Source organism: Schistocerca gregaria, chromosome X, assembly GCF_023897955.1.
Source record: "Schistocerca gregaria isolate iqSchGreg1 chromosome X, iqSchGreg1.2, whole genome shotgun sequence".
Taxonomy (NCBI): Eukaryota; Metazoa; Arthropoda; class Insecta; order Orthoptera; family Acrididae; genus Schistocerca; species Schistocerca gregaria.
The window spans coordinates 513,259,032-513,277,837 of record NC_064931.1 but is presented as its reverse complement, the minus strand read 5'-3'; the positions used below and the strand labels follow the sequence as shown (position 1 = coordinate 513,277,837).

Sequence of the window (18,806 nt, the reverse complement as noted above, 5' to 3'; positions counted from 1 at the left end):
ATTATACATTGTCACAACGTACATGGAGTATGGTATGACATCATACAACCCAGAACACAACTGAATTAGGGCTCCATACCCCATCTATTTATAAGCCAGACAGGGTATATCAAACTACCAGTGTGTGACAGGTATTATTAAAATTCCATACATTCAGTACTACACCACTTTTGTTGTTAATATTATATACAATTTTGATGTACATCATATCATAACAAGTATTATAGTATTACTTGTATACTTCATTATACATGGTCTGGCACAAATATTCAACTTGGGCCACCCTGTATGCAATGCCCTGTATGGCTGGAAGTCTTTTAATTCCTACCTATCAACCCATTTCCTATCCCTTCCTTTCACCTCAAAATATTCATGAATAAAGATCAGTTTCATTCCAGATTATTTCTACTCAGTGTTTCCTTATGATGTGTAACATTTCTGCAAGGTAAAGATTTCGGTAAAAAAAAAAAAAAAAAAAAGAGCCGTCAAAATAGAGGAACATACAATCAGTGTCTCTCGTTCTTTAATCTGTGTCCAACTCAATAATCTGTCTGCAATTGCCCCACTGCTTTTTATTTACCAAATGAACTCTGTGTGTCTCAGGATAAAAGAGAATGAAATAGAGCATTGTAGGAAGACAGAGGCTGTTGATTACTGTCATTGTTTTAATTTGTGTAACAGGAGGATCAGCTGTAATAGCTTAGTACACAAATGTTATGTGTGCATTTCATATCTGATTTATGTCCATGCGTGTACCCTTTATCTTAACTAAATCACACTCCTAAACATTCATTTATAATGCTGTGGAAAAAATTCATAGTTTTGGTTTTGCTTTTGTTTGATATTAATTTGCCTTTGTGAAGCAATGGGAGTCTTCCCATCATTGTTAGTGTTTTGCTTTTCAGCCCATATAGATTTGGATCCAGCATAGCAAGGATAGTATGATCAGCATATAGTACCACTTTATGAAGCAGAACACTTGGAAAAATTGGGCATATACACTACTTTTGATTAGCATTGCATACCACAAAGGATAGAAAATACTACAATCTTACTTATTGTCCATGTATAGTATGTCCATGTATGTCCACATACAGTAGAAAGAAAACATGAGTAAATATGTATGGGATTTAGGGGTATACATAGTATGAAATTTAGTATGCAACTCCCATCTCTGGCAGCAACAGTGGCTCTAACATGGCTGAGTTTCAAGATAACCTGATTGTGTATGACACAGTTATATCATCGATGCTGCTTCAACTCTAGGGCAGCAATCATGAATCACAGCAGTAGTGTGCCAGTCTCTTGGTGCCCTACATGTGTGAGGTATCAAGAAAATGTTATCTAGGGTACCCTCAGTATTGAGGTAGATCAGAACAGCACAGACATCATGCATTCTTGCATTATCTTACTAAAAGGTAACTTCACAGAGATCTTGAAGATACTGCACAGCTACCTGGTTTAACACACTGGAAATGTAACACTTGCTGTCTAAATTACTGGGTATGTGTTGTGTACACAATGACACTCCATACCATCACATCAGGTGCTGGTCCCACATGACAGTCAAATGCAACTTGTCAATGTTCATTCTCCTCACAGCTTCCCAACATGAACACAATCAACATGTTTCTGTATACAAAAACAGGGCTCTTTTGAAAATACAGTGTGATGCTATTCCTTCATACAGCTCTATCATTGGGTGCACCATTGTCACTGCACCTCTCTCTGTTGCTATGTCAAGGGAAGCTGCAAAAATTGTCACCGTGATTGAAGCTGTGATGCTCCATACTTCACTGCACTGTCTGTCTGGATACTTGGCTTGCTGCAAACAAGCCCGTTTTCTGAGTTGAGGTACATAACATGTCTGTATGATCCTGCAATGCTGAGTGAACAGCATGTCTGTTTTCTCAGGTGCTAGTTATGACTCAGCTAGGTGGTGCCATGATTAGCACGACTGATGACAATTCAAATCCTCATCTTGCCATCCACATGAAGGTTTTCCCCAATTTCCCCAAATTGCTAAAGGCAAATACTGGGACATTTCCTTTGAAAGAGAATGGCTGTTTTCCTTCCACATCCTTCCCAAATTCGAATTTTGCTGTCTGTCTAATGACCTTGTTGTTCATGGAGTGTTAAAATTCTGGCAATGAACATGGCTCTCACTCCAACTCCGGACCATCGATTCCATAACCGCTTGAGTCATGGGATCCCAACCATGCAAGCAGCAATATTTTGTATAAAAAAGGGAGAAGAAGAAAAACAAGAAGAAGGAAAAAAAGAACTGCAATCTCAACAGGCCATAATCCTCCTCCTGCTGAATTTGGACACATGCTGATGTTTCACCATCTCATATGAGGCATAACATGACTTCTCATGAACAGATAACATTCAAATGTGGTTCCTGGTTGAGAAACCTGCTCTGTCATCTTTTTTGTGTACAAATGGTGATGATATTATCCTACCTACTTTGTGTGGGTGTGCTGAAATAATGCACATAGTACACTTCATGCTGATTTGGTGTTTGTTGGATGTCTCTTTCATGGTACTGCAGTGTCAATTTGGAAAAGAAAGAGGCTAGGTCAGAACTTCCTGGAACTCCTGTGCAAATTGATAGAGCATTTGATGTGCAATTATAAACCACAGCAATGTCTAATAGATATGATTTGGTTAAGGACAATTTGTTGTCCTTGAAACCATGGTATTCAAATTTAACAATTGAAGATATCATGTGACACATAATGAAATGCTTTACTTAGACCTGGGACCAGAGCTCAGGTGAAGAATAGATTAAACATTTTAGGATATCTGTGACAAGGGAGTTTAGAGCTTCAATGGTGATTAGACCAAATCACAAATGAAATAGTGTTCTTAGGTATTAAGGGAATGAAGCATATTGACTTGTAACAGAGCAGACTATCTGTATTCCTCCACCTATAACCTGGGTCAACAGTTCTTGCTTACAGTGCCTCAAGGAATTTCCCAGCCAGAACCATACATTTCATAAGACAAGAAAGGGGAATCAGTTGGTAAACAGAGAACGTAACAGTTGGACAGACACTACCATTGGCTCACAGTGAACAGTATAACTTGTACCTCAAAACCTTCAATTGGTATAGTCTGCTAGTTGCATATCATTTGACTGTGTTGCTGGCAACATTACAAAAAGGTGCTGTGTGGAGCAGTTCAAATTTAACTTTCATTCTCAATATCATAATAATTAATTTGTGCAATTTCAGACAAATAATATTGATGGCAGACGGTAGAAAATAAACATTAAGATTCATGTGTTTAATAAAAGATGTAGAGTAAAATTTCTTGATGCTCATGTGGATGAGACTAAAATTGATCACTACAATGATAAAATGATGGTATAGTGATTTGGGTTGACTGCAGAAACTATAGTTACCCCATTTTTGATACTTTCACTACCCCTTTGATTTTTTAAAATGATATTCTGGGAGAATACATGACTGAATATCTTAAAGGCTTATTGAACAGCCTTTTTAATTCTGAAATAAAACACTTACTTACTATTTACTGATATTTTAAATTGTTTAAAAATCTGTTTGGTGCAAACTGTGGTAAATGAAACTAAAATATGTGTGATAAAAATAACTTCCCTGTAGGTGTATCTATGTCTAGAGTGTAAAATCAGTTCTTTGCCCAAGTTGAAAACTCTTTGAGCTGCTCATAAATATAAGAGAAGCAACTGTGAATCCCAACAATTTCCAACATAAATTAAAGGCTTAAGTTATTAATCAGTTCCACAAGTTGTATTTATATTAATGCATTGACTGTCACACACAAAGTCATGAATTGTATCACTGCCAGGCATGGCACACGGTGTCAGGTATGCAATTTTGCTGTGGCTATCATTGTACACACAGCAGTCGATGTGATAAGAAATGGAGAGTACAATTATGTTAATACAATAGGTAAAAATACTCATCATACTTAGGAATCTATTTTATTCTAAATGTTGACTTTAGTCCAATGGGAGTACACTTGTGTAATTGCTGACTGTGCAGTAAGACGTAAACATAAGCTGGATATTACAATTGAAAAAAAAAAAAAGCTTTTTGAAAATAACAATTTTATTTCAGTTCCCCCAGAGGAGACATCACTCTAGTACTATGATACAAAGGCCTCAGTTTGGCATGTGAGTGAGTCCACAAGTTTCTTCAAGCATACCATATCCAACTGAAATCACTCATTGATTACATTTCACAGAACTAACAGATTGCAGAAATGTTGATTTTACTTGCTGTTCCAAAGAGTCCCAGGCATTGTCTGTGGGATTAAAGAGTGGATGATTTAGCAGGCTGGTAAATGTGTTGTATTGTGCCTGAGTGTTTGTCAGACTAAGAATGTAGGCAGCCCTCTAATAATGGAAGACAGGCATACTCACCATGAAGATGTAGAAGAAAGGACATCAATTTGACAGCAAGAATGATAAATAAACATCCTGGTTCACATTTAGAGTAACCTGAATGAGCGGGCACTAGCGATGGTATGAAAAACAACCCACACAAGACACTGCAGAACCACCTTCAGCCTGAACCACCCATGCTCTGGGTTATATTTGGGCTGTCCGTACATTCAATGTCTTTCAACATCTGAAAAAGAGGCTGAATTGAATTCGTCTTACCACACAACAATCCGCCATTCAGCTGCAGTCCAGTTTATTTGCTGTTTGGATCACCAATGACGTGAAACTTCGTGGTGCTGTGAACAATGACTTTTCACAAGGTAGTTGACTTCAAATTTCCATTGCATTCATTTCCATTTACAATGTTGACTTGGGAATTGGTTGAGATGGACCTGCATTAAGTGAAAGTATCTGTTTGTATTGAGCTGGAAAATGAGTGTCATTGACAAGGCGTGACATTTGGTCTCCAGTCCCTCCTGCTTAGAAATTTTTTACAACCACTGGTCTTACACTGTGTTACATGGCTACTCCAACATTACCTCTATTTAGTGTTAGTGCTTAACACATTGACAGCTATGAAACAGCTGGTGGCTACAGCAGAGCAGCATGCATGACACAGTGGCCTCATCTAGTGGCAAGATATCCATCACAATGCATGCAGCAGTCAATGTTTTAATGTTCTATGTTGCTGAACATCATGGTAATCAGCATTCTTGCATGAAATAAAAAGATGGAAAGGTGGTGAAAACCTATTTAAAAATGATCTTAAAACCAAATTTAAAATACAACACTGACACTGAGAGATTCATGGCAGAACGCTCATAAAATGTAGATAGTCAGATATAAAAGACCAGTACAGATACATTAAAAAAGGACTAGATTACTCTGACTAGGTATCCACAGGGTGTTTCAAAAATGACCGGTATATTTGAAACGGCAATAAAAACTAAAAGAGCAGCGATAGAAATACACCGTTTGTTGCAATATGCTTAGGACAACAGTACATTTTTAGGCAGACAAACTTTCGAAATTACAGTAATTACAATTGTCAACAGATGGTGCTGCGGTCTGGGAAACTCTATAGTATGATATTTTCCACATATCCACCATGCGTAGCAATAATATGGCATAGTCTCTGAATGAAATTACCCGAAACCTTTGACAACGTGTCTGGCGGAATGGCTTCACATGCAGATGAGGTGTACTGCTTCAGCTGTTCAATTGTTTCTGGATTCTAGCGGTACACCTGGTCTTTCAAGTGTCCCCACAGAAAGAAGTCACAGGGGTTCATGTCTGGCGAATAGGGAGGCCAATCCACGCTGCCTCCTGTATGTTTCGGATAGCCCAAAGCAATCACACGATCATCAAAATATTCATTCAGGAAATTAAAGACGTCAGCCGTGCGATGTGGCCGGGCACCATCTTGCATAAACCACGAGGTGTTCGCAGTGTCATCTAAGGCAGTTTTTACCGCCACAAATTCACGAAGAATGTCCAGATAGCGTGATGCAGTAATCGTTTCGGATCTGAAAAATGGGACAATGATTCCTCTGGAAGAAATGGCGGCCCAGACCAGTACTTTTTGAGGATGCAGGGATGATGGGACTGCAACATGGGGCTTTTCGGTTCCCCATATGCACCAGTTCTGTTTATTGACGAAGTCGTCCAGGTAAAAATAAGCTTCGTCAGTAAACCAAATGCTGCCCACATGCATATCGCCATCATCAATCCTGTGCACTATATCGTTAGCGAATGTCTCTCGTGCAGCAATGGTAGTGGCACTGAGGGGTTGCCGCGTTTGAATTTTGTATGGATAGAGGTGTAAACTCTGGTGCATGAGATGATACGTGGACGTTGGCGTCATTTGGACCGCAGCTGCAACACGGCGAACGGAAACCCGAGGCTGCTGTTGGATCACCTGCTGCACTAGCTGCGCGTTGCCCTCTGTGGTTGTCATACGCGGTCGCCCTACCTTTCCAGCACGTTCATCCGTCACGTTCCCAGTCCGTTGAAATTTTTCAAATAGATCCTTTATTGTATCACTTTTTGGTCCTTTGGTTACATTAAACCTCCGTTGAAAACTTCGTCTTGTTGCAACAACACTGTGTTCTAGGCGGTGGAATTCCAACACCAGAAAAATCCTCTGTTCTAAGGAATAAACCATGTTGTCCACAGCACACTTGCACGTTGTGAACAGCACATGCTTACAGCAGAAAGACGACGTACAGAATGGCGCACCCACAGACTGCGTTGTCTTCTATATCTTTCACATCACTTGCAGCGCCATCTGTTGTTGAAAATTGTAACTACTGTAATTTCGAAACTTTGTCCGCTTGAAAATGTACTGTTGTCCCAAGCATATTGCAACAAGCGGTGTATTTCTATCGCTGCTCGTTTAGTTTTTATTGCCGTTTCAAATATACCGGTCATTTTTGAAACACCCTGTACTTTTAAGTAATGGATGAGCTCACATCAATATTTCATGATGGAGCCCTGATGGAAACACAAAACCTTAAAACACAATGCATACTCACCTCACTGATATTTAAAATGAGTGGCAGGCCCTGTGGAAGACTCTGGTCTGCACTCAGGGAGTCGTATAAAACACACTCATAATATGCTGCATCAATAAATGTGTTTAGATGGGCAACATCCCTCTCTTTCTAGTAAGTGCTAATTCCTCAGCTCATGGACATCATAAGGAACTGACTGCAGCTTACTTGTTGTCCTCATTTCCAGTCCCTGAGCCTCCCATCAAAACACAGTCTTCCTGATAACATATGTGGGGAGTGCCCTCAGGGGCACAGAACAGCGAGAAGGAGGTTTAAGGGAGCAAGCCGCTTTGCCAGCTACATCAGCAAGTTCATTTCCCTGGATACATTTGTGCCCTTGAACCCAGCAGAAGATAATTCCCTTTTTCTGCCTTTGCAATAGGGGGAGAGCATTTTGGATATGTTGCACTGTCCTATCTGCTTGCTACATTGGGCCAGTAGCAAGGAGGACACTTTGGGAATCAGAGCAGATAAATTTTTTGCATCTATATCCTCAGGATACCAACCAATTTTGCATAAGAGACTAAAAACTGCTCTGGGAGCACTATTTTAAGCACTTATTTGGGCAACATCATAGAGCAGCTAGTAAAGTCTCCACTGCTTAGACCCATCAATGTAAAACCCAATAAAATCCAAGTGATAATTTAATATCTCAAAAATTAAACAAGACCTCTTTAGTAATCAGTGAGAGGCCCTACTCCACTCTTGACTTTATAACTTAATCTTATTCACATGCAATATCTCAGGACTCATCCTCACATGGATCCCCCAAGTAGGCTAGTTGCCTGCATAAAGTTATAGGACAGATGTTCAAGCCATGGTTGGCAACAGAGATGAATGCTGGCGATTTTGGAACAGAGCCCTGTATGCTTGGTGTACCATGAGGAGAAATTGCCAAATAGGCACAGGAGGCTTACCAGCCTCTTCACACAAGCAGTTGATGGCCTAATACCCCTGTGGTAAACCACATCCAGCATTTTACAGTAGGAAGGCCTTGCTGATCCAAAAATCTGGTATCTATATTCAAGCAAGGGCCACACAAAGTCTTTCTAAAATTGGAACAAACACAACTGAAGCATTTTAGAATATTTAAAGCCTTGAGGCATATTGGCATCTTAATTTCACATCCTTAAGGTGTGGCAGACATGAAACAGCTATCTCCAAAGACAACTTCAAACCTGTGTTGTTTGGCTATTCCTCCAGCAGTGTGAATATCAAATATGTTTGTCTATTAATTCTTTCAGTGTTGCAGGATGACCAGAAGACAAAGCTTTCCACCAATGATGGGCAGAGGCTCGAATCCTTACCATGAATGTAATAGTGTTTATTGGGATGACAAATGCCGTTACACTTCAAACACTTTCCAGAGGGTTGCCGTTCTGCTGCACAAAATGTTCAGGCAGGACATTCCTGACACTGTACCTACAATACCTTTCTGACAGGCATGGCTGTAGGCAAGTAGGGAGACATTCATGGAACCTCCACTCGCCAGGCTGCAACAAAAGATTATGCCTCCAGATAGTATTGCACATCTTTTCTACATCAAAGAATGCACAAACAAGATGTTGCTTATAGAGGTAAGTTGCTGAATATCTGCTTCTAGCAATGTCTAGTTACTGGTGGTGATATGATACTTCCTGAACTTCCACTGGAAGTGACTTTGTAATGATCTAGTTTTGAGAACCCACACGAAGCACCAGTTGACCTTATGCTCCAATGTCCTTCCTATGTTGTTAGTGTGAGTGACACTAAATGCCTGCTGGGGTTAGTACAACCCTACAAATTATGAAATACTCCTGTCAGCCAAATTTCCATTAAAAGTATAAGGGATGACCTCCTATGACTTCTGAGTCAACTGCTTTACCATACTGTATTTATCAGGTCATGATTGAGCACTGTATAATGAACTGCTGACAGTTCAGAATCCAACTTCCAAAGAAAGGAAGACTGGTTGTATTTCTCCATGCTGATGGCACAGAAATCCCAACCAAGCCCCTTCTGTGTCAATAAGTAGTGACAGAATGCTGATCCTGGTTACAATCAAACATAATGTACATATAAAATTATGGCATAGTCCGGGCGATGTCTCCTGGTGTTGTTAGGAGGCATCCCTGGTCTCGTACAGCTGCTATTTGTGCTCATGAGTGCCACATGGAAATACTACGATTAGCTTCCCATAATTACTTGCAGGTATGGCTCTACTGATGTCACAAACTCTTGCCATGGCATCTTCTTACTCTTTCTAATCATACTTCTCACCAACCAAAAGGCTGCCATATTCTGATACAAAGGGTATTCACTGAAACTTTGAATAGCCACTGTCCTGTCCTTAATTGCAGAACTACACTCAACATTCCAGCAAGGGAAACGACTGTCTCCTAGGTGTTCCAGATAACTTGTGAACAGATGCATCAGTGGGCTGTGGTCCACCCAGTCCTGGACAAATTCACACAGCTCAAAAACAGCCCTTGGCTATGAAGAGTTCAGTAAGCTTTTCTGAACAATTATTTCTGTGGTCTCCTTTCAGCATCTGCTGCATGTGAGTGGCAATCCAGATAGGGTAGTGGGATACATGTAAAAGTCATCTACAAGGGCAAATGATTGTACGGAGAGCCAGTGGCTGTTCACATAATTACAGTAGTACTGATATGGGCAGCTTGACCTCTGTTCATCAATATCTGGTTTTCATACAGTTCTTTACAGCAAATAGAGTCATACCAACAACTGATGTAGCACATGAGTAGAAATCACTAAATAGGCCAGAATGCTCAAAATGTGCAGGTGCACATATTGATGAGGAACTGAACTGGAAGAAGCATATTACCGAGATTCTTAAACAGTTCAGTTCTGCTACATTTACTCTTCATATAATTGTTAATCTCGGAAATAAACATATCAACCTCCTCACATGTTTTGTATAGTTTGACTCAATAATGTCACAAGCAACAATTTTCTGGGATATCTCATCACTTAGAAAGAAAGTATAAATTGCGTAAAAGTGAGCAGTAAGAATAATATTTTGTGTTCAGCCATCGATGTCATGTAGGCACCTCAAGGAGCCAGGCATCTGACCTGTGTCATTGCAATATGTATTTTCACTAATGAAATTTGTCATAAATGAACTATCAGAATTTGAGAATAGTGCTGTACATACCTATAACACTAGAGACATGCCTGACCTTTGTTAAAGTGGTCAGTGGCTCAGAGAAGAATTCAAGATGGAGCAATAAAATTTTTGATTTGCCAACTAACATTAAATGTGTGACAAGTAGCAATGCAAGTTTGAAATCTAATTTCTCCAGGACAACTCCTATCTTATTCCATTGACAAATTTCTACTTAAACACTGGTAACCAGTACATATATATAGATATATGAAACTCGTTTTTAAGCGTAGTTGCTCAATAGATATAAAATGAAAATGTGCACATTACTGGTAACACTAATCATATATTTGTATCCACATTGTTTCAATAAAAGAATTGTTCAAATGATCCTTGTAAATAACTTACCATCTAACTGAGAACCTCAATTATTCACCCCAGGGGCAGGTGCTGTTGAATACCGATAGTGCAATGTGTGTATTTGTTGCAATGTAGTACATGTATATTGATAGTATTGATTGCGTCAATAAGGATCACAACAATGAGTATTATGTTTTTACTGCAAAACAGACAGTTCCATGCTATGAATGTATTCACTTTGTAAAGGCAGATGTATTTGTGTTTACCTTTTTCTAAATAAGTATTCTTTACATGGTAACAGTCCATGGTTGTAAACTAAAAAAAAAGTGTTTCATTCAGAAAAATAGTGGTCAGTTGTGAACTAGAATGATGGCTGTTTTTTGAATTGTGAGCTTTCTGAAATTGGACATGGCTGACATTAATATACTGGTTCTTGATGGAGAATACAATGGGAATTGGAAACGGACAATGGAAATGTATCTGAAAATGAAGAAATGGTATATAGTGGCTTCAATAGCAAAAATGAGCATGGGCTAGGTGAATACCTTAAATGAACTCCATATATGGAGCAATCTCAAACAAGCAGCTAGAATTAATGAGTGATAAGGAAACTGTATTTGAGATACAGAAAAGGGTCAACAAATTATACTCCAAAGAATCAACAGCATTACAAATTGTGTGCAATAATAAGTTGCACAAACCAAGGTTAAAAGCCTATAGTGACATGGCAACATTCATCAGTATTTAAAAAAAAAGGGAAATGAATTAAAATTAACTGGTGCAAAAGTGACAGCAAACGAGAAGCTAAAATACATGGCGAGAACCATGCTGGAATCCTAGAGCTACATCGAGAACTTGATTGATGTCTTGAAAGAAGAATATCGGGTAAATGATGGATTTAAGAGACAAGGATAGAAGTGAAAGTGTAAATTCCAATGCATTTCATGCTGGAAATAAAACTGGCACAAGCTACCACAAGAAGTTGTGTTATGGTTGTGGCAAACCAAGAGGAACTGTTACCAATCAAGAACAAGAAGAGATCCATGGACACATGTTGGACATCATCAAGGATGTGGTTGAAGTAGTTGGCAAAATCGGCAAAGTGTTTAGCACAGTGGGGACAACCACAACTGGTCACATGGTGAGTGTAAACATTGTGGCTCAAGAGGCAATCACCACTTAGGATGCTGGGGATGTCAACAAAACAGAACCAGCATGAGCAGTTTTGTTAATGGAGGTAAAACCTACAGGGGTGTGTAATAAGGTGGAGTCAGATAACACATACAGACTGATTATTGGATAGTAGTTGCACATGTGGGTATTACATGGCATAGAACCATAATAACACACTTTTAAGTCGACTGAACGTTTATTTTACCACTGAACAAAGCAAATACAAGAGAATCTGTCGAACATGGTGTGCAGCGAGACATAGACAAAGTGAAATAAAGTAAAGGCAAAGAACATGGTGCTCCACGCGGGAGGTGCCACAGAGCCTCTCCCTCCCCCCCCCCCCCCCCCCCTTTTCCCCCAGCAGTGCAGAGCATGGGGACGAAGCTAGCTCACATCAACACAAAATCTTCATGCCAGTGTGGTGGATGAAGACAGCATCCAGCATTCGAAGTGGATGCCTCAGAAGCTGCATCGGACAGCTGCGCAGGCAGTGAGGAGTCGTTGGAGGCTGCATCTGCGGCATCAGCGGGTGAGACGCCGGCAAAGGCAGGCCAACTGGGGCCATTGGAACGTGACTCAGATATGGACCACGCAGGTTTTAATTGGTGCACTGAAACCATCTTCAGTCATCCATTGAGTAGTATCATGAAAGTATTAACTCCATGGCACAAACACTGGCGGCATGGAGTGAGTGCAATGTAGGGGTGGGCGAGGCTGGACGATGTGTACACGCACTAGTTCTACAAGAGCGAGTTCTGTATCATCGCTCAACCAAGCCATTCGCCTGCGGCTGATAGGTGGTCATGTGGAATTTCGCTACTCTGCACAGCTCACACAGTTGAACGAAAAGTGAGGACTCAAATTGTCATCCCTGGTCTGTAGTAAGTGAAAGGGGATAGCCAAATCTTGCCACCCACACTGATAAGAAAGTGCAGGCTACAGTCTCTGCCATAATGTGGACTAGAGGAACCGTTTCAACCCAACAGGTTACGTGGTCGATCATAGACAAAATGTATTTGTACCCCTCGGAAGGAGGAAGAGGACTGACCACGTCAATGCGCATGTGCTGCAGGCGGCCCTTGGGGACGTTGAACTGTCCTAAAGGAGGGTGCGTGTATCTTCCCACTTTACTACGTTGACAAGGAACACTTGCACGTGTCCAGGAGTGGCAATCATGTCGCATGCCTGGCCAGATGAAACTTTCAGTCACTAGTCTTATTGTTGCCCGCATACCAGGGTGGACCAGATTGTGTAATGTGTTGAAAACCCTGCGCTGAAGGGCAGGCAGCACCAGTGGACAGTGGGAGCCAGTAGAAATGTTGCAGGAGGGGTCGACAACCATTTCAATGTAAGAGGTTTAATGGCGAGTGAAGACTTTTCATCTAAAACCTGTCATTGGGTGACCGTGTCTTCAGTCTGAAGCCGCGCCAGTTCACCTTAGTTTAAGGGTGAGATCACTGAGATAATAGATAGTCAGTTACAACAGTTTCCACACCACAGATATAAGAAGCATCCGAACAAAGTTGGAAAATGAAGCACATGTGTCAGAAGCAGCGTGGTGGTAGATCCTTCGCAGGGTTGTGTATTGTGCCAACGAGGGGTTTATGGTCCAAGTAGATAGTGAAAGGATGCCCCTCCACATCGCTCCTGAAGTGTTTGACTGCCTCATAAACTGCGAGAAGCTCGCGGTCAAAAGGCCAACCATTTACACTGACTCCTGGTTAGTTTTTTCGAAAAGAAACAGAGCAGCTGCATGGAGTCTGCAGTGTGCTGTTGTAAGACAGCGCGCACAGCTGACTCGCTAGTGTTGGCAGTGATAGAAATATGGGCTTTGGGGTTGGGATGGGCGAGAGTGACTGCTTTAGCAATGGCTGATTTCAGATTGTCGAATACATCGAGCATGGGCTGAATCCAGTCCACCTTTCGCCTCCCCATGATATTTTTACTGGAGAAGGCGTCGATAAGGGATGAATGGACAGAGGCAGCCCAGGGGATATGGCATCGATAAAAGTTTACCATATACAGAAAGCACCAGAGTTGCGCATAATCCTCAGGAAGAGGCAGTGCGAGAATGGCTTTGACATGAGAGTCCATTGGTTGGAGGCAGTCAGCTGAGACCATATGGCCAAGAAATGTAACTGATGCGGAACAGAGTTTGGATTTGTCATAATTGATAACCGCACCATTGACCATGAGAGATGTACGAACTGCGTAAAGATGAAATTTGTGTTCCTCGGCAGACAAGGAAAAGATAAGTATGTCATCCAAATAGGCAAAGCGAAAGGCAAAGGTAGCAAAATTGAATCAATGAAATGTTGCCATGTCTGCACAGCGTTTTTCAAGCTGTAAGGCATGTAACGGTATCAAATATACCAAAGGGTGTAATGATTGCCATCTTCGGAATATCCGGTGGGTGCATGGGAATTTGGTGGTACATCTTCGAACAGACTAAGACAGAGAAGAACTTTGAGCCATGCAGTAACTGAGTGAAATCCTGGATATGAGGGATGGGATAGTTATCGGTTATTGTCCTAGCATTAAGGGACCTGTAGTCCCCACACACGCATAGCGAGCTGTCCTTATTAGGCACAAGGTGGATAGGTGAAGACCAGTTGCTGTCCGATAGTTAGAGCATGCCCAAAGCCAATAAATCCTCAACAATTTCTTTTGCTCATAGCAATTTGCAAGCATTAAGATGTCGAGCTTTATGACGTATGGTACGTATTCTGTGACGAGTGCTATTGCTGATTGCCAAAACCTGTGAAGGGAGGCAGGCAGGGGTGCAGCGGGAGGGAGGCACGAGTGACGGCAGTTCACTGACCTTGCCTCACCAGAATGGCATGGGCAGTGCGTCGGTAGTGGACAATGACTGAGGGCATGACGCAGCAGCCACGCAACGTGAGGGATCCCATGAAGTGAGAACATGTGCGTACATGCCGGGCCTGAGTGATGTGGGCTGGGAAACGGAGGCAGACAGTGAGAGAGAGTGTGGCACGGCAGCCATGCAATGCGAGGGATCCCGTGGAGTGGGAACATGCGCGTCCTGTAGATTCAACTGTGATGGAACAGGCAGCAGGGGAAGGTAAGCTCAACCCAGGAAATATGCAGAAAGAAGATTCAGGAGAAGTAGTTGACGGTTCCAAAAGAAATGGCTCTGCTGACAGATTGAGAATAGTACTCCTTCCGTGAACCAATTCAGCAGAAGTGGCAGCAATGCATATGCGTAACTCCTCATTATGTGTACGGAGTCCATTGATCTGTGTGTGGACATCCGCCGAATCAGAGAGATGTGCAGAGCAGAGATGCACAAGAGGAAAGTGTAGCCAAGGAGGCGGAGAGCAGATTCATGGCAAACTTGTTCGAGCATAAAACGGTAGACTCAGGCATGTGGTGGAGTTTTGCAGGCTGCAGGTCTGGCGAAGTTCATAATGGTGTAGAAAGCCAACCCGATCACAGGTTCATCCACATCGGTGATGTGGAAGGTCCAAGGAAGGTTGCAACAGATGATAGGCACAGCAACATCTTCATGGAGCCAAGGAGCATGGTAGGAGAGAGATTTTCGGCTATCAAAGCAAGTTTAGCAGGAGAAAGCATGTTGCCCACTATCTTGGCTAGGATAATGCTAACATGGGTGCTGGTGTCGATGAGAAAGTGCATGCCCAATGACAGGTCTGTGATGTAGAGCCGTCGCGCCACTGGAGCAAGCGGTGTGGCATTGGAAGGTAGGCTCCGTCGACGATGGTGACGGGACATGGCGCCTAAATGTGCCTGCCGGAATTGTTTGGGTACGCACAGGGCGTGCGGCAGTTGTGAAGGGTGTGGTACCAGCATAGTGGGTAAGCTTGGAGGTGAGGTGGAGCGGAGAGGATGGGGAACGTAGCTGACTGCATCATTGCCTGACATCGCTCGGACTACTTCTCGGGTGAGGTCGGCTGCTGTCGTGAGGTCACAGGCAGTACCTCCTGTAGGCTGCCAGGAGGCAGCTCCTGGTGGACTGCTGAGGTGCACGCGCTCTGACCCCTGCTGGAAGAGTGTGGAACCAAAGGTGCAGGCATTCTAAGTGAAGACGAAGGCAATGTCGTCCATGACAGACGGTGTCACTGACAAATGATTGCGTAGGCCTGATCGGCCATGCGTAGACGAACATCCAGAGGGTCTGCTACGTGAGATAGTAGGTGAAGTTATTGGTCTGATAGAAACTTGATGATCCACAAGGACCACAGTATGGAGATTAGTTTGAAAGAAGATATGCTGCATAAAACAACAAGTAAAATTTACAAGAAATAGATTAATGCAAATAGTGTCAATAGTTGGTATAGGAGAAATGGCACCATACGTGTGGACATATAATTTTTAACATTTAGAGTATGTTGTGTAAATGTCAGTTAGTTAGCAGATAGCATCTGGTAGACTTTGGTCATCAATTAATATACGGAGGGGCTGTCAAGGCTGCGAAGGTGAGCAGTCGTCAAGGTGCTCATCATGGATGATGTGGTGGATAGCCTCTGCTGGAGGGTGAGAAAGGCGTTCAGTGAGTAATGCTTTTGCCATTAAATACATGGTCAACATGGGTGGTGAGAGGAGCAGATCACTGATGAGATCTGGATGAGCATGGAGGTGGCACACCAGGTAGATGAAATGTGTGTCATCGTCCAAAATCCCATGGATATCCAGTAGATGATCCACAAATGCAAACCAAATCTTAGGATTGTCCTTTTTCAATGCAGGCAGCTTAGGAAATCTGCTGCATAGCACATCTTGTTGCAGTACAGGGAGGCGAAGATCTGTGTGAGCATTGTAGGAAGGCCCCGACGCCGGGAGTACAGTAGCTGGTGACGATGCGCCACTCGAGGTCTGCCCGGAGAGGCGGTCACAGGCAGCACACTATGTGGAGCAAGCCAGTGCAACCAATGGCATGATATGTCCCAACTGCAGGCCCAGAAGTGGCTGTGGTGCGGGCGTAAGGGCCAGTGCCATTGCAACAGCGAGCAGGAGGTGGTCGCGATACAGCCAAGGGGGAGCCTGATCTGGAAACCGGCGCAGATGAAATGACTGGTGCCATTACGAGAATAGGCAGAAGGTGATCATGGTGTGACCATGGAGCGATGGTCGCAGAAACTGGCACAGTTGAGGCAACCAGTGTCACCGAGGCAGCGTTTGGAAGGAGGGGGGGGGGGGGGGTTGCAATGACGTCAGTCATATTAGAATGTGCAACTCCGTGTGTATGGAAGTTCGAATTACAGTTCTCAAACTTCATTGGTACATCAAACCAACACAAAATCAATTGTTTAGCCGAGGCGCGAAACACAATGTCCTTCACTCAGTTAGTGTTCGCAATGTCACTAAGCGCCGTGCAGCAGATGATACTGCGTAGCAGCATTTGACAGTGGCCGTGTTGGGCCAGTAATGATTAAGTGGCTTCTGGTATGGCTGGGCCCAGGTAATTGTTCACTTTTAACCAAATGTACATCAGGAATGCTAGTAAAAACACAAGCACAGTTAATATGATGCGAGGCACTGGCACAATACAACACTGGTAGATACATTGTTCCGAGGACAATGTGGACTGGCACATGAAGTTGGGATCACCACTGTGGGTATTACATGGTGTAGAACAGTAATAACACACGTTTGCATTCGAGTGAACATGCATTTTATCACTGAACAAAGCAAATGCAAGAAAAGTTGTCAAACATGGCGTGCAGCAAGACTTAGACAAAGTGAACTAAAGTAAAGTCAAAGAACATTGGTTCAAAGACATGGCACTTCATGCCAGAGGTGCCACACATAGCTTATAGTGTTAGTAATGAAAATTCTCTTTCTGAGTGTGTAATACTAAAAGAACTGATGAATGTTAAAATTGCAGATACTAAAAGTTTTGCAAGCTAGAAAATTATGAAATATAATTAGTTATTTTACAGTTTATGCTGACATGATTCCATCTGAAATGAAAAATATATTTTATGTCAAAGGCACAAACAGATATGTGATTAGCTACGTCAAAGTAAAAGAAAAACAGAAAACTGTATCTGTAAGACCTATATCAAACATTTTTGATAAAGGCAATAACTTAATTGAGATTGGTTTGAAAGAAGATATGCTGCATAAAACAACAAGTAAAATTTACAAGAAATAGATTAATGCAAATAGTGTCAATAGTTGGTAAAGGAGAAATGGCATCATACGTGTGGACATATAATTTTTAACATTTTGTGTATGTTGTGTAAATGTCAGTTAGTTAGCAGATGGGTTGCCAACAAATGAAGAATCAAAATTTATGAACTGTAAGGTCTGTATTGAAAGTAAAATACCCATTTACCTTTTGAAAACAATAGAAACAAAGCAAAAGACACAATAAACACTATTCATGCTGATTTGAATGGGTCTCACTCAACTCATGGTTAGCATGGGGAAAGACGTTTCCTCATTTTTATTGATGGTTATGGTAAACCAACTAGAGTGTACACTGTCAAATCTAAGAATCAAGCTTATGATTGCTTTGTTGAATATGTTAATAAAACTGCAAATTTAACTGGTAAAACCTGTAATGTATTGAGATGCGACAATGGGAAAGAATATTGAAATTCAGGTGTGTATCAATTTATAAGACAGAAAGGAATCATTTTAAATGCATGTCCTCACTGTTTATATGGATTAAATGGTGCAGATGAAAGATAAAACAGGTCAGTTATGGATATTTCAAGATTTCTATTAGCTGAAGTAAGAGTAGGTAGGAAATTTTATGTTAGAGATTAGATGTACTTTTCATTCTAATTGATCCATTGTGAGGAGATCCTCTGGGATGTGGAACACGTCAGAAAAACAAGAATACACAATAAATCCTTACAAAATAAGAACAGATATGATAATGTACTTTTCACAGATCCCAAATGAAATTGCATTTTGGGATGTGGAATTGGTCAAAAAAAAATAAATAAATAAAATAAAATAAAAATAACTTAAGCATAATTACATTTAAAAAGGAAACTCCGTCTTCAGGCCACAAGTGGTCCATTGGGACCACCTGACTGCTGTGTCATCCTCAGACGAGGATGCGGATAGGAGGGGCGTGTGGTCAGCACACCGCTCTCCCGGTCGTTATGATGGTTTTCTTCGACCAGAGCTGCTACTGTTCAGTCGAGTAGCTCCTGAGCTGGCAACACAAGGCTGAGTGCACCCCGAAAAA

General features: G+C 41.8%; 1 protein-coding gene across 1 annotated transcript in view; it reads right to left on the bottom strand.

The window, feature by feature from the left end:
- The window catches only part of LOC126298164 (PGC-1 and ERR-induced regulator in muscle protein 1-like), a 47,284-nt gene extending 31,609 nt beyond the window's left edge, over positions 1-15,675 (bottom strand). The window contains exon 1 of the mRNA XM_049989474.1: positions 15,580-15,675. Coding sequence (XP_049845431.1) covers positions 15,580-15,675 — 96 coding nt within the window. The remainder of the gene's footprint in view (positions 1-15,579) is intronic.
- Positions 15,676-18,806: the final 3,131 nt, after the last annotated feature.